Source organism: Trachurus japonicus, chromosome 8, assembly GCF_045865225.1.
Source record: "Trachurus japonicus isolate A0001 chromosome 8, Traja_1.0".
Taxonomy (NCBI): Eukaryota; Metazoa; Chordata; class Actinopteri; order Carangiformes; family Carangidae; genus Trachurus; species Trachurus japonicus.
In genome coordinates this window covers 22985526-22998574 of record NC_140914.1, presented here as the reverse complement: position 1 = coordinate 22998574, position 13049 = coordinate 22985526, and the positions used below count along the sequence as shown (strand labels likewise).

The 13049-nt window shown below is 45.2% G+C and overlaps 2 protein-coding genes and 1 pseudogene across 4 annotated transcripts in view; 1 reads left to right on the top strand and 2 right to left on the bottom strand.

The window, feature by feature from the left end:
• Positions 1-190: 190 nt before the first annotated feature.
• ccdc97 (coiled-coil domain containing 97) lies at positions 191-3195 on the bottom strand. 2 transcript variants are annotated; one of them, XM_085784738.1, is made up of 7 exons: positions 2752-3195; positions 2454-2630; positions 2000-2159; positions 1691-1779; positions 1390-1605; positions 1193-1293; positions 191-454 (listed from the first exon to the last, which is right to left on the bottom strand). In XM_085784738.1, the coding sequence occupies exons 1-7, from the start codon at positions 2911-2913 to the stop codon at positions 328-330; spliced, it is 1032 nt and encodes a 343-aa protein (XP_085640864.1). In that variant the 5' UTR covers positions 2914-3195; the 3' UTR covers positions 191-327. The 2 variants fall into 2 exon arrangements, with proteins under 2 accessions (XP_085640864.1, XP_085640866.1); XM_085784740.1 differs by having other exon boundaries at positions 1193-1310; positions 1410-1605.
• A 130-nt stretch (positions 3196-3325) lies between these two features.
• The window catches only part of LOC146983239 (myocardin-related transcription factor A-like), a 44155-nt gene continuing 34431 nt past the window's right edge, over positions 3326-13049 (top strand). The window contains exons 1-3 of one of the 2 annotated variants that reach the window (XM_085784736.1): positions 3326-3868; positions 4278-4327; positions 12633-12798. In XM_085784736.1, coding sequence (XP_085640862.1) covers positions 12660-12798 — 139 coding nt within the window. In that variant the 5' untranslated portion in view covers positions 3326-3868; positions 4278-4327; positions 12633-12659. The remainder of the gene's footprint in view (positions 3869-4277; positions 4328-12632; positions 12799-13049) is intronic. The other variant, XM_085784737.1, reaches the window with a different exon arrangement.
• LOC146983240 (uncharacterized) lies at positions 6135-9452 on the bottom strand (annotated as a pseudogene).

The window sequence follows — 13049 nt, the reverse complement described above, 5'->3', positions numbered from 1 at the left end:
CAGTGTCTCTCAACTTGTGGGTCAGTGCCCATCAAAGTTATTTCATCATTATCTGCAATACAAAATAAGACATATATACATAGGTTTTCTTTTAAAGCAACTTACCTCATACTCAGGACAACCCCAGGTGAAGTATGGGAAAGTAATCATTGAAATCCATCTGCTATGTGCTGCCAAAGAATTACTCAAATTGCAAAAGACCCAAAGATTTATTATAACCAGCTGTGTTTGCATTCAGATATAACACTGAAAAATAGAATACGTGTCCTTATTTTGTACATTTGTATTTACAAGTCAATCTGAGTGGTTCTGCCACTACAACAGCTGCTATTCTGTCATTTCTTCTTCCTCCTCGTCATCCCCTTCTTCATCATCTTCATCATCAAAGTATTTATCTTCTGCGTCTCTGCTGACAATGTCCAAGTTGTCATAGTCTGGGTTCTCATCCACCTCTCTGTAACAGATGCAAATACTTTTAATTCATACTTTATAAACGAATAGCAATATATTATTGGTTAGTATTATTATTAGTTTCTCATAGTTTCTTTTCTCTGGGGTCACAGCAACCTTCATATTATCAATTAAACTATTAGTTCCTGGTTCACATTTGAACTACATTGTATTGTATATTATGACCAAATCATCAATTCAATTAATTCTATACATATTGTCTATGGTATATCTTGCTTCAGTTGAGTTGATACGACCATGTGTATCTGCCTCTTCTGTTTGTATCATGAAATCAGGATTTCAACATAATTATTCCATTAGTGAGATTATTGTTACTCACATTTAAAAGCTCTCAAACATTTTTAATTCAACCATAAAACCATGTTTATTGTCATGACAATAACATTATCAAAGAGCCTGCTCCCTATTATATTTATATACTATGTCTGCTCACTATTACATATATTTGTGAATGTCATCAAAGATCTTTTTGTTACATTTTTCATAAATATAGAAAAAAATATAGAAAACCTTTTCAAATAATTTAACACAAGCAAATGTCTTATGTCATTTAGTAGAACTTTTATTCCTATTTGTATTCTTAGGCAAGACTGGCAGACTTCAACTGGCAATTGCTTCATCCACCTCAATTAGTCCTACATGTGGTAATGCACTACCCAGTGTCTGTTTTGTGTGGAAGCAGCTGTTAACAAGCATTTGTGGTGATGGTGTTGTGGCTGACCTGTAGTTAAAGTCTTTGTCTTTGCCGTCTAGGAAGCGCTGGTGCATTTGACTGATGAACTCCTCCCTGAGAAGAGCTTTCTCCTCGGTGGTGGGTTCCCACTCCTGAACTTTATTGTCTGCAGTTTGAGCAAACACAGAGACACATGCTGACAAAAAGCACAGTAATGAAAGCAGTGAGAGTAACTTCAACACCACTTGTTGTGATCCCTTCTCACCGTCATCATCCTCCTCATCCTCCTCCTCCTCTTGTTGGCAGTCCTCTCTCTCCTGCTCCTCCTGCAGACGACTCTGGATGAGACGCTCCTGGTAGGAGTTGAGGAGGAGATGGGCGAGACCTCCTGTGCCTCCAGATGGTGCTCCTTGTTCCCCTTGTGCACCATCCAACATGGCCTCCTGTGAGCGCTCCAGCACCTAAAGCATTCAGAAAATTAGCTTGAAGATACACTGGGAGATCTCTAAATCTAAACTCAGCATTAAATTATAAAATACAACTCACCTCCTCATCAGTCAGGTATTGGCCAATATACTGTTCATACAACAGCGGCTCCCTTATTCGCATTTGTTCTTCACTGAAGTACTCACCCTCTAGGAGAGGAGGCAGAGCAGAGGAATGACAAGTTGGAATGAACCAACAGCAATATCAGTTTAATGCACGATAAACATATCTTATTGCATCAGGTATATAATATAAACTACAAGACTACCAGTCATTGGTTGAGTGGTTGTAAAGGTGGCAGAAGCAATATGTAAAACCTTGTCAAGTAAAACCAAAACTATCCTAGACACAAGCGGAGGAAGGCCCTACCCTTCTGCAGGGCTCTGAGGGCAGCATAGCGCTGGTTTCGGACCCTGGTCCTGTTGGTGCATCCTGCAGATCGTCTTTGTATCACTTTGCTGTAGTGTTGGGTTCGCGGGTCCGAGCAGACGTGAGCAAATGCCGACAGGTCCTGGGGCTTCAGACAAGTCTGGCAAATGAGACAGAGGAAATGTTGTTTATCACAGTAAGCCAATAAATTTGGGTTATAGATGGGTTGCTGATTTCCCCTGAATAGTAACTGTAGTAATAACAAGTAATGTTACAACCACAAAAACGTCATGTGATAAAATTGTGGAACAAATTTGTTTTTACTGAACAGTAATCCAGTAATCCAGTGGTGTCTCTGTTTTGACAGGGCAATTAGCAAACTTAATAAATGTGTCCTTCTGTACCAAATACAGTGTGTTGGCTGGTAAATACACAAAGAGCTCAGTACACATACATGATACCTCTCCAGGAAAACCAGCGGTTTGCTCCTGTACTGATTCAGCAGCTCGGCTTTGCGCTGCTCTAGGGTCAGTTCAGCCTCTCCGATCTGCTGGCTCTTCACCAGGTTCCCACTGGATGCTACGGCTGCGACCATGGCGTTCACACAGCTGGCCTCCGCGCTGCTCACGGCCTGATCGATAAGCACAAAAACAGTATCAGTTAAACAGAATAATTACTTTAATGCCACCAACAACAACTACAGAGGACACTGGGCGGATATTTTTGCACTACGTTAACGGTACACATCTCACCGGGGTGTCGCTCGGCGCCTGCTCGGTGACTGTGGGGATGTTTGGGATGTTTAAATCAGGTCTCTGGGTCCATGTCACCGGTTCTTCCGGTAACTTGCTCTCGTCCTCACTCTCACACGGACTCGGCTGTATTTTAACAGGTGGCTCAATTTCTCCCCACATTTTTAACAGTGCTAACCAGCTAACGGACGTGTTTCCAGTGACTCTTGTGTTTGGCTAACGTTAGCTAACGTTTTTTTTTTGTTGTCAGATTACTTTAACGATAACGTACTGCTATCAATATGCAGCCCTAGACACCGACATACGCTCGTCGTTTATGAACAGTATCACACGAACACGTAATAACTTACACATTTAGCTACACATATGATTTTGAAGATTTCTTTCACTTGTTTCTCTTGCACATTGTTTCGCCGCCATATTGGTCCGTCATTGTTATTGGCCCCCTCTCCGTGTCAGGATTATTCGTTCCGCCCGGTCATCCAGGCGTCTGTGTGGTGAATGGTGTTGTCGCCCTCATGTGGCTATGGGCTCATATGACTTACCTATGGGGAACTACCGTCTGTTTAAGTAAAATATGAGGAGATATGCTGCTTCGGTGCGTGACCCTACGTTTCACAACAGGACTTTCAAAGGTAGCTTGTTGGAAAGTAACAGTGTCTTACGTAGCAGAACAGAGTAACGTTAACATGTTGTAGGGATATTGCAAAGGAAACTATATTAACAAACTAGATAACAGTTAGCCTAATTCATTATGACATAATGGCGTATTTTGCTATATTTCTCACTCCGCAGTCTGACTCTGCCTCGGTTTGCAGGGGGGAGTATTTTGTGTTGTTACGTTTCACACCGACACAAAACGTGACACCGGAGCTGAAGAGAAATTCCCTTCAAAACAATGTTGGACATTGTTCTAAAACTTTCCAGTCGTCATGGTCAACAGTACGAGTTGTATTTTAAAAGTTTCAACAGGATATTCAGTTGTTCTCGTTTACCTCACAAGTGCCGCACACACTTGTCCTGCTCGTCTTTTCGTTGGACTCGCCTGAGCTGGACAATGACATGTGCACTGTACAGGACCAGTGATGGCACCACAGACTGTGTGGATAGCACCAAGGTACGTATTTACAACAGAGGGGGTAACAACACATAGCCTTGGTACACTGAAGTTAGATGTCCTGCATCCTGTCGGCAGCCTGTTGCTCACATTGACGTTACTGCAAACCATATAGCCTACTGTATGGGTTTCCCATCACTTGTATCAGATAACAAAAATGTACTCAGGTCAAAATGTATTTGTTTCAGTTTCAGTGTTGTTTCCAGTCAATAAAAACTGAAGAAGACTGGGTTTCAAACTCTGGCTCTTACTTCCCTCTTCATGCACCTTGAACAACATGTTTTGTGTTTGTGTGTTTTTCTCAGTCCAGCTGTCTGAGAAGTGTTGGTTGTTACCCTTCACAGCTTACAACAGCAGGAGGATGAATGTGTTTCTGATGCATCTCTTCTGTTATTTATTTGATTTTTAGTGCAAGTGGATCCAGTGAGATGAGCTCATTTAAAAGCAGCCAAGGACCAGGTATGTAGCCTAATCATGACCCGACCTGTTTAGCTTCTGAGATCAGATGAGATAGGGCGTGTTCAGGGTGGTATCATGGCCGTAAACCAGGGTTATGGTGACAAATAGCCTATAAACTTGATGATCATCAGCACCAAGCCCGTCGTTGTGTGTTCATGTGTAGAAAACGGATCTTTCTTTCCTTTTTTTTTGCTTTACTTGTGTTTTTTTTGTCATTATTACAACATTATAACATTAAAGTATTGTTTTTGCTTTCTGATTGGTGCTGACCACAGTGCAAACAGGTTCACAGTATAACTAGGCTATTTAAATGAGTGAGGTTGTTGCTTTCTAGCTTGTGAGTGTTTGCTTTTCTGACAAAGCTGCAGAAAGCAATGCCAAGTTTCCCTTTTTGAGTTGACACAGTTACAATAGTTTGAACAGCCAGCACTCAGTACATTGTTTACATTCCAACACAAACACGATGGGATACTCTGGAGCTAAATTAAGCCAGTGTTGCCCCTCCTGCCCCCCTGTGTAATGTCCCATATAGTAGATTTACAGCTTAAAGCATGACAGTGACTCTGTGGTCATCTGCTATCAAATTAGACTCATGGCTGTTCTGTGGCTGTGTTGGTATGACCTAAAATAAGCCACAGACCAGCTCTGGCTTTGCTTTGACCAAACAGCAGCTTTTTAATGATACTGATGCTTAAAGTGTGACACTGTTTATTATTCGGATTATTAACTAAACCATGTTGTGGACAGAGAAAGTATTAACCTGACTCTAACCCTGAGAAAACACTAGGCTGAGCCATGCTATCCCATATCAGAGCTTAACATTAACCTATTGGAAAACTAACTGTACCATGGAGACGACTTTGTGCAAAATGTTATTTTATGGGTAACATAGTAGAATTGCAAGAGCCAGAGTGCTGAATCCCACCACTTAACAGTGATTGACCAATCATCACATTTCCATTCTGATCCAAACCAATATTATGAAGGTCAGATAATGCTATCTTTGGTTAAAGCAGTACTAAAGAACTTTCCATATTGGTTGAGTTTGGCGGCGCCAGTAGCCCAAAGCGGTAGTGTTTTGCCTGAAGGGAGACTCCATCTCCCATGAGCACCAGCGCATAGCGCTGTAAAAATTCTGATCTCCCAGTGCATGGAAATTAACAGAAGATGTCCAAACTAAGTTTCTGTTTCCAGCGGATCATTTCACAGTAAACACACATGCACAATCCGACGGGAACGTACCACATTGCCCTCTCCCTCCTTGTCGTGACTCGCAAAAGTGAAAATGAAACTTAAGTGAGAGCCGGGTTCCTACCATCCACCTCAAAGTTGCTTAAGTCCCACTCCCGCGACCCTTTTCGGCCATTTTAAAACCAGCTCATTAGCCATGCACATTAGCAATGCACCTCTGGGGGGTGGGCGGAGACTGCGCTGCTCTGCACCCGCCCAGCCACCTCCTCGCACCCCACCCCCCCCGCTTGCTGACAGCTGGACATTGTACAATTACAGATTCAGCGCGTTTAACGTAAAACTCCACACTGGGATTTGATCCCAGACTGGTGCATAGTCCTTGCTCACAGTGCAAGCTGCTCTACCAGGTGAGCTATACCTATTATACCTAGACAGCTACACCGAGCTGTGAAGGCTTTCACCTCTGAGCCAGATGCAGAGCGGGGCGGGAGCTTGTAGCACTAGTGCCCTCCCCTGGAGCTGTGACACCCTAGTTCTAATATACACATTCGGTGCAACTTAGACACATCATCAGTGATGTAACCTGGGTTCACTGGGTGTTTCGGGTCTCGCAACATCATACACCCTCGCCCAGGCGACCCAGCCGGGGTTGATCAGGCCCCAGCTTGTGTCTAAGTAGCATGTGTAGCCCACGGATCTCCCCGCTTGATCCACAGCCATCTCGACGCCTTTTCTGCTGCGTCCGTGATGTTCTTGATGGCTTTCCTTATTTGCAGTCCCTTCACTCCCAACATCTTGAGTGCCCTGATGAGAGACTGGCCGGTGAATCCTCTGCATCCGACCTCGATGGGGTTGCACCGGGTCCTCCATCCCCTGCTTCGACATTCTCCTGCCAGCTCCTCGTACTTGGCCCTCTTCCTCTCAAAGGCCTCCTCCATCCGGTCTTCCCAGGGAACAGTCAATTCCAGCAGGACCACTTGCCTTGTTGTTACTGACACCAGGACCATGTCTGGCCTAAGTGTGGTCACTGCGATGTTCTCCGGGCTGTTGCCAGCAGCCCCCCTGTTTGACTCCGGCACTGCTGTGGCTTCTCCCCAGCCCCCAGCCCTAACAAAGGTGATGGACTGCTTTGCTGGTTGTTGGTGTTTGCTGGTGGAGATCCCTGTGCTGATGACCTCTGCGATGACCCGCAGCACTTGGTCATGTCGCCAGCGGTAGCGCCCATCTCCCAGCGCCCTGGGGCAACAGCTCAGGATGTGCTCCAGCGATCCACCTTTCTGGCAGAGAGGACACAGTGGAGTCTCAGCCAAGCCCCAGAGGAAGAGGTTGGATGGGCTCGGGAGGACATCGTACACCGACCGAACGAGGAACTTAATCCGGTGTGGCTCAGCTCTCCATAGCTCTGTCCACGATATCCTCCGTTCAGCCACCCTGTCCCATCGGGTCCATGCCCCCTGCTGCCGCATCCCCACTGTCCTACTGCAGCAGGCTTCCTCCACCCCTGCTCGGACTGCCTCCTGGATCAGCTGGCGTCTTTCCTTTCCCTGGGCCTTGTTGTAGCGAGGTTTGGGTTGCTCCCGAGGCCTGCCCGTCCGGATGCCACTGTTCCCACCTGCTCGCTGTGTCGCAACCGGGACACAGCTTGGTCGACTGCTCGTGGGCCTTCCATTTTCTGCCTGTTCTTACTTCTATGCCAGCCGAGGAGACTTTGATGTCACTGGGAGTTCCCTGTACAGCAGCACCTCTCTTGCTCGGTGTGACCATAAAACTCCTCCGTCAGACTGCTAAATGGCAGTTTTAGCTTGTTGTTCCTCCCGTACAAGGCGATGCTGCTGAGGCTTCGCGGTAGGCCCAGCCACCTTCGCAGGAAACAGCTGACCTTCCTCTCGAGCGCTCGGTGGTGGACATTGGCACATCATAGACCAGTAGGCCAGAGGAGACGTGGCAGGATGCCATGTTGGTAAATCCAAGCTTTAAACTTGCCTGGTAGGCCTGACTTATCCACTGCTGTCAGCCAGGTCCCCAACTCCTCAGATGTTGCTTGGAGCGCTCCGGTGTCCTTCAAGGTTTGCCGTCGTAGATCTTGCCCAGGCTCTTCACTGGCTTTTCACCACAGATGGAATCTGGATGCCTCCTAGTGAGAAGCGAAACTGATCTGAAACCTTCCCCTTCTTCACCACCAGGGGACCTGGACTTGGCTGGCTTGAAGTCCATCCGGGCCCAGTTGATGAGTCGCTCAAGGCCCTTGGAGGATCCATCTACAGCCGGGACTGATGTTGTCGTCACCGTCAGGTCATCCATAAATGCTTGATGGGGGGCTGCCGCACACCTGAGTTGGTGAGTGGGCCTCTGCACTCCACCTCTGCTGACTTCACCAACATATTCATGGCCAAGGCAAACAATATCACGGAGATGGTACATCCAGTGATAATGCCCTTCTCTAGCCGATGAAATGTAGATGTTGATGTTCGGCAGTGACTCTCAAACTGAAAACAGCTGTAATAGTTCAGAATAAGGTCCTTGATCTTTCCTGGGAACGTGGTGTCGGTTCAAGCGAGGTTTCCACCAGCTTGTGTGGAATGGATCTGTAGGCATTGGCTAGATCTAGCCAAAGGACTGCCAGGTCTCCTTTGCCTGCACGTGCCTCCCGGATCAGCTGGGTGACGACTCCCGTATGCTCGATGCATCCTGGAACCTTTGGGACTCCCCCCTTCTGCACAGAGGTGTCAATGTAGTTGTTACTCAGAAGGAACTCCGTCATGCGCCGGGCAACTATACTAAAGAATCTCTTGCCCTCAACACTGAGGTGTGAGATTGACCCTGAAACTGCTCCATGGTACTCGAGTTCTCCTCCTTCGGAATCCAGACTCCTTCTGCATGTCGCCACTGCTGTGCCACCTTCCCCCTCCTCCAGATGACTTTGAGGATCGTCCATAGTCGCTTCAAGAGTTTGGGGCATCTCTTGTAGACAACATATGGCACTCCGCTGGGTCCTGGTGCTGAGCTGGTTCTCGCCGCTTTGACAACCTCCTCAACTTCTTTCAAAGTTGGCTCCTTGGTGTTAAATGCAGAGGTGGGTTCTGGCGGAGTTATCAAGGTCCTGCATGGCCCAAGCTCTTCCTCTCTTGCACTATCACTGTAGGTGGCACTGAGGTACTTGTTAACCTCGTCTTCAGTACAGGCAAGGTGGCCACTTCTTTTCTGCCCGAGGATCTTCTTGGTGAAGCCAAAGGGATTCGAGATGAAGGCCGCACGCTTCCTGGCTCTCTCCCTACCCCTCCTCCTATGCCACTCGGCTCGACGGAGGGTGGTGAGTTTTTTCCTCAGGATGTTGCGGAGCTCTGCCAGCCCGGCCTTCTCCTCTTCCCTTGCCTGCTTAAACTGCCGCCCAAGCAGTCTAAGCTCCTTCCGAAGCTGGCTGATCTTCACCTCCCGTCTGTTTGGCTCCCCTAGACCTCTGGTTTGCTGTTGTTCCTTTATGCCAAACCTTTCAGCTCCAATGCTGATGATCAACGCGGACATTGCCCGCAACTTCTGGTCTGCATCTCCCCTTGCTGTAGCCTCAAGCACTTGATCCAAATCTTCATCAAACTGGAGCCACTCCCTCTCCTTGTTGGCAGCAGGCCACATGACCCGGCGATGTTCTGAATGCTTGACATAGGATGGGGCTTGTGGAGCGTGGAGGGCCTGGGCACTGTGGGTTGACTCCCGGCCTTGCTCCTCCTGCGTCTCACCAGGTACTAGACCTGTGCGTTGCACCACCTGCTTTCCCGTCAAACATTTCATTTTGGCCTGGTGGATCTTCAGGCCATGCCGGTTCTTGCAGACTTTGCCACATGAACAGACTGCACTCATCGTCGTTTTTTCGTTAGCATGGGTCGATACCTGTTTGTCCGTCCTGTTGGGGTGCTCATCCTCCCCCCCTCTCGGGCACCCCTGGGGGTATAGTCCAGTAGGGTTTTCCGTAGCTTGTTTGTGGGTGCGCCCCCTCAACTCCAGTCTTCCTGAAACTGCCAGTTTGAGTCTGCCATTGGTTCACAGCAGTTTGAAGGCAGAAAAACTCTGAAATGCAATTTTGCACTTCCTTCTCTGCTGATAAGTGCTCTAACACAAGAAAAATGCCACAGGAACATGTGAAAAGCTCAAAAAACACGATTTTCACGGGAGTGGGTCTTTAGTGCCAGTGAAGGCGATACAGACCCTCTCAGGCCGTGACAGAGGTGTCATTCAACCTGTTGTAAGTCGATGTACCATCACAAAAGTTATGAAAATATTATATGAAAGTTGAAAAGTTACTTAGTGTTGGTTTAATGTGGGCTGACACTTTTATCTGGAACAGCTGTGTGACATGATGAATACATCTTTCATTCATCATCTTCTTATCCCTTTGGCAGACTGAGCCAGGGGAGACTTTGGAAATACAATATGATCATGCAGCTGTTAATGTAACAATTCAAAGTCAGACTAGGAGTGAGGCTCAAGTTCAAATAAAGGAAATTAATGGAAGATTGTCTGTGAGGCGGCTGATCTGATATAAGGCAGCAGAGTGAAGCAGGCGGTGACTGACTCTAGAGCAACAAGGCAAACTAGAGAGATGAAGTGATGAATCTAAAACACAAACAAAGACAAACAACACCTGGAGGAACTTAGAACTAGTCGGCCATAGTGTCTGTACCATGTTGAGAAGCAGCATCAGGAGTTAAAACACTGCAGACACGGCACAGTTGATGAGCTGGTGGGCAACAGTTAAGCAGGATAATTAGCAGCTATGTGGCTGTTTAATTAACATGTCAGACAATTCATTCATTCATTTCTTTATTTCAGACTCAAGGGGATCCATATTGCCATAAAATAATTTTTTTATTGGGATTGCTCCTTTAAATATCCATAATTCAAGTTATTCTTTATATATAATCAAAAACTAGTCACCTTGTAGTTTTTCTAAATATCTATTATTTGAAAACACTGTTGCTTGTTATGAGAAGAGCAAAGAGTAGCAGCAGCGAACCCAACAGAGTCGGGATCAGCAGACTTTAGTGAACCCAGGGGAGAATCAGGGCTTCGGATTGGTTGCCATGTCAACAGACACTACCATGAACTTGTATGGGGCTGCTTCAGGATGGCAAAATTAGATTTATTTTCCGTTGTATGTAGCAACGCTTACGGCCATTAACTGAAGGTCAATGTTCTGCGAAAACACCGAAAAAGGCCAGAACTGTTGTTGTGATGGAAATGCTTTGTGTGGGATTATGTTACTGTTTTATTACAGTTGTATCAGTTCCAGGATGTTTAGTCTCACCACTCCTACTGCTGCTTGTGACCGATCTTTCAGTAGATCTGTGTAATGCTTGTCCAGCCATCAATGGATGTGATGTGCACAAAACAAGAACAGATTATTTGTAAGATTTGTGTAACACAACACTGAAGGAGAATTGATAAATAAAAAAAAATAAAAAAAATCAGGCTATCAGTGTTTTTACAAAAACAGTGGATATCATGGCATTTGTTCCCTTAAGTTTGACTTGGCTTGATTAGCAACTGGCTATTATAAGTTTCAAACCGTTGGAGACTCGATCACCAACATGATAAAGTGCGATAGTAGTTGATAGTATTCTGTTTAATATGGTGTTTTTGCAGCACTGTGAGGTCATCCCATGGTTGTTTTGGTTTGACTAACAGTGGAAAAGAGTGTAGGACAGTTCCTATGTGTGCAGCACGCTGTGCAAATGTCAGGCAATGCTTTATTTGACGGACTGTAATCCTCTGTCCGTGGATAAATGCAGTGTCAGAGAGTTGATGAGTGAACACATAAACACTACATCAAATGTTGGATGCAGTTGTATTGTGGGGGGATTTTAACCATCAATACAGAAAGCCATTGCATCCTAACACTATTTGATCAATATTAATGCCTTGTCATGATAAATGTAAACAAATAAAACTTTGGCGATGTCCATCTCACACATAATACGAAATAATGAGGATGCATGAACTCAGATACTGGGTCCAGACCAGGTCTAGAGCCTGATCAGACCTGAATCTCTAACCCAATGTCTAATTAGCAGATATGCTTTTTGTTAAGGGATCCTTAAATCAATTAGTAAAGAACTGTAACCAAGATATGTATAGTGAGGGAATATGGTATAGTGTAAAAATTAACATGTCTGTGCTCTGTGGTGAATTAACCCAAATGTTAGAAACAGAAACAGAAATAGAAACAAACTGGTTATGTTTTTGATTGATTCCTTTCTGCTGCTTGTCCAGCTCCATGTTGTTTGTAATGGTTTATTCATAACATTACAAGGGATAATTATTAATTCAAAATGTTATATAGGTAGCCTATCAATAAATTCACTGAAGCCTTTTCAAAGTGTGAAAAAAGCTCACAGTCGAAACATTGTTGACTATACACTGTCATAAAGTTGGAATACAATATTTTTTATACCTGTTCTCATGAAATAATTGTGATGAATGCAATTTATTCTTGATAGATAATAATGAGTATATCTTCTCAAAACTTTATTTCACTTTTTTTTTTTACTTTATTGATCGATCTCTTCCAAACATATCAGTCTGTGAAATTTAAACCACAATTAACCTTTGTAATAGGAAGAATACAAAGAGAAATGTGTCTGGAAACAAAATTATTCCAACTTTAACAGTGTATACTGAGCCTGTCAACAATCAGGGATTACCTTTCCTTTTTTTTTTAACAGAGCAGCTCCACTGTCATTCCAGCAACTCTCTCTCTCTCTCTCTGTTTATGTTGAGTTGCCAATAACAACTGAGTGGTGGACCCTTTGTTGACTTTAGGGACACCAGGGCCCACCCGTTACCTCGCCTCACTCCAGGCTCGTATAGCTAAGAATGAGTCATTTAGACAGAGAGACTGACGTGGAGGGAAAGACAGAAAGTACTAGAGCAGTAGAGTACGCTACGCGGGGAGAGAGACAGAGCAGACGGAGTGAGAGAGAGAGAGAGAGAGTAGTAGAACTAGATAGGTAATATACCTCTACTGAGAGGTAACACCAGCAGTTCTAATGGATGTCCACGGTAAATTTGGCCTTGAGACTTGATCGTTTTTTATCTGTCCTCACTTTGTCGGCATGTCTAGAAGCCTCACTCTGATACTCTGGTAACCATGGAGACCAAGTTTGGAGAGAGACCAAGTGCAGATGCCTCCATCCCCAGCCCTCAGAGTGAAGCTGTGGCCAATGAGCTGCAGGAGTTGTCCCTGCAGCCAGCCCCCAAACTGCTGCCACTCAGAGAGAGGAGGAGTGGTAAGTTGCATCTTTTTTTTTTTAAATAAATAACTCATGTTTGTTAATCATCTACAAAAAATACAAAGATGGAGCATAATGAGATTTGATTGAATTATTGTTCTTTAGCATGACTCTTGAAACACACTCTCCTGTGTTTCAAGAGACAGTGAGGAGTGTAAAAGCAGATGTCCCTAGAGGGAGTTTAGGTGTAAAGGCTTTTCCACAGTGTCTGTAGAGCTGCTGGCTGAGAGAGTTTACATTTCGGACAT

Excerpts from the sequence above, each read along its gene's own strand:
- ccdc97 (XM_085784738.1), bottom strand. The coding sequence starts at position 2,913 with ATGTGGGGAGAAATTGAGCCACCTGTTAAAATACAGCCGAGTCCGTGT. Across the intron at positions 2,631-2,751 it reads AGGCGCCGAGCGACACCCCG|GCCGTGAGCAGCGCGGAGGC; the intron begins GTGAGATGTGTA and ends CTTATCGATCAG. Across the intron at positions 1,780-1,999 it reads CCTCAGAGCCCTGCAGAAGG|AGGGTGAGTACTTCAGTGAA; the intron begins GTAGGGCCTTCC and ends CTCCTCTCCTAG.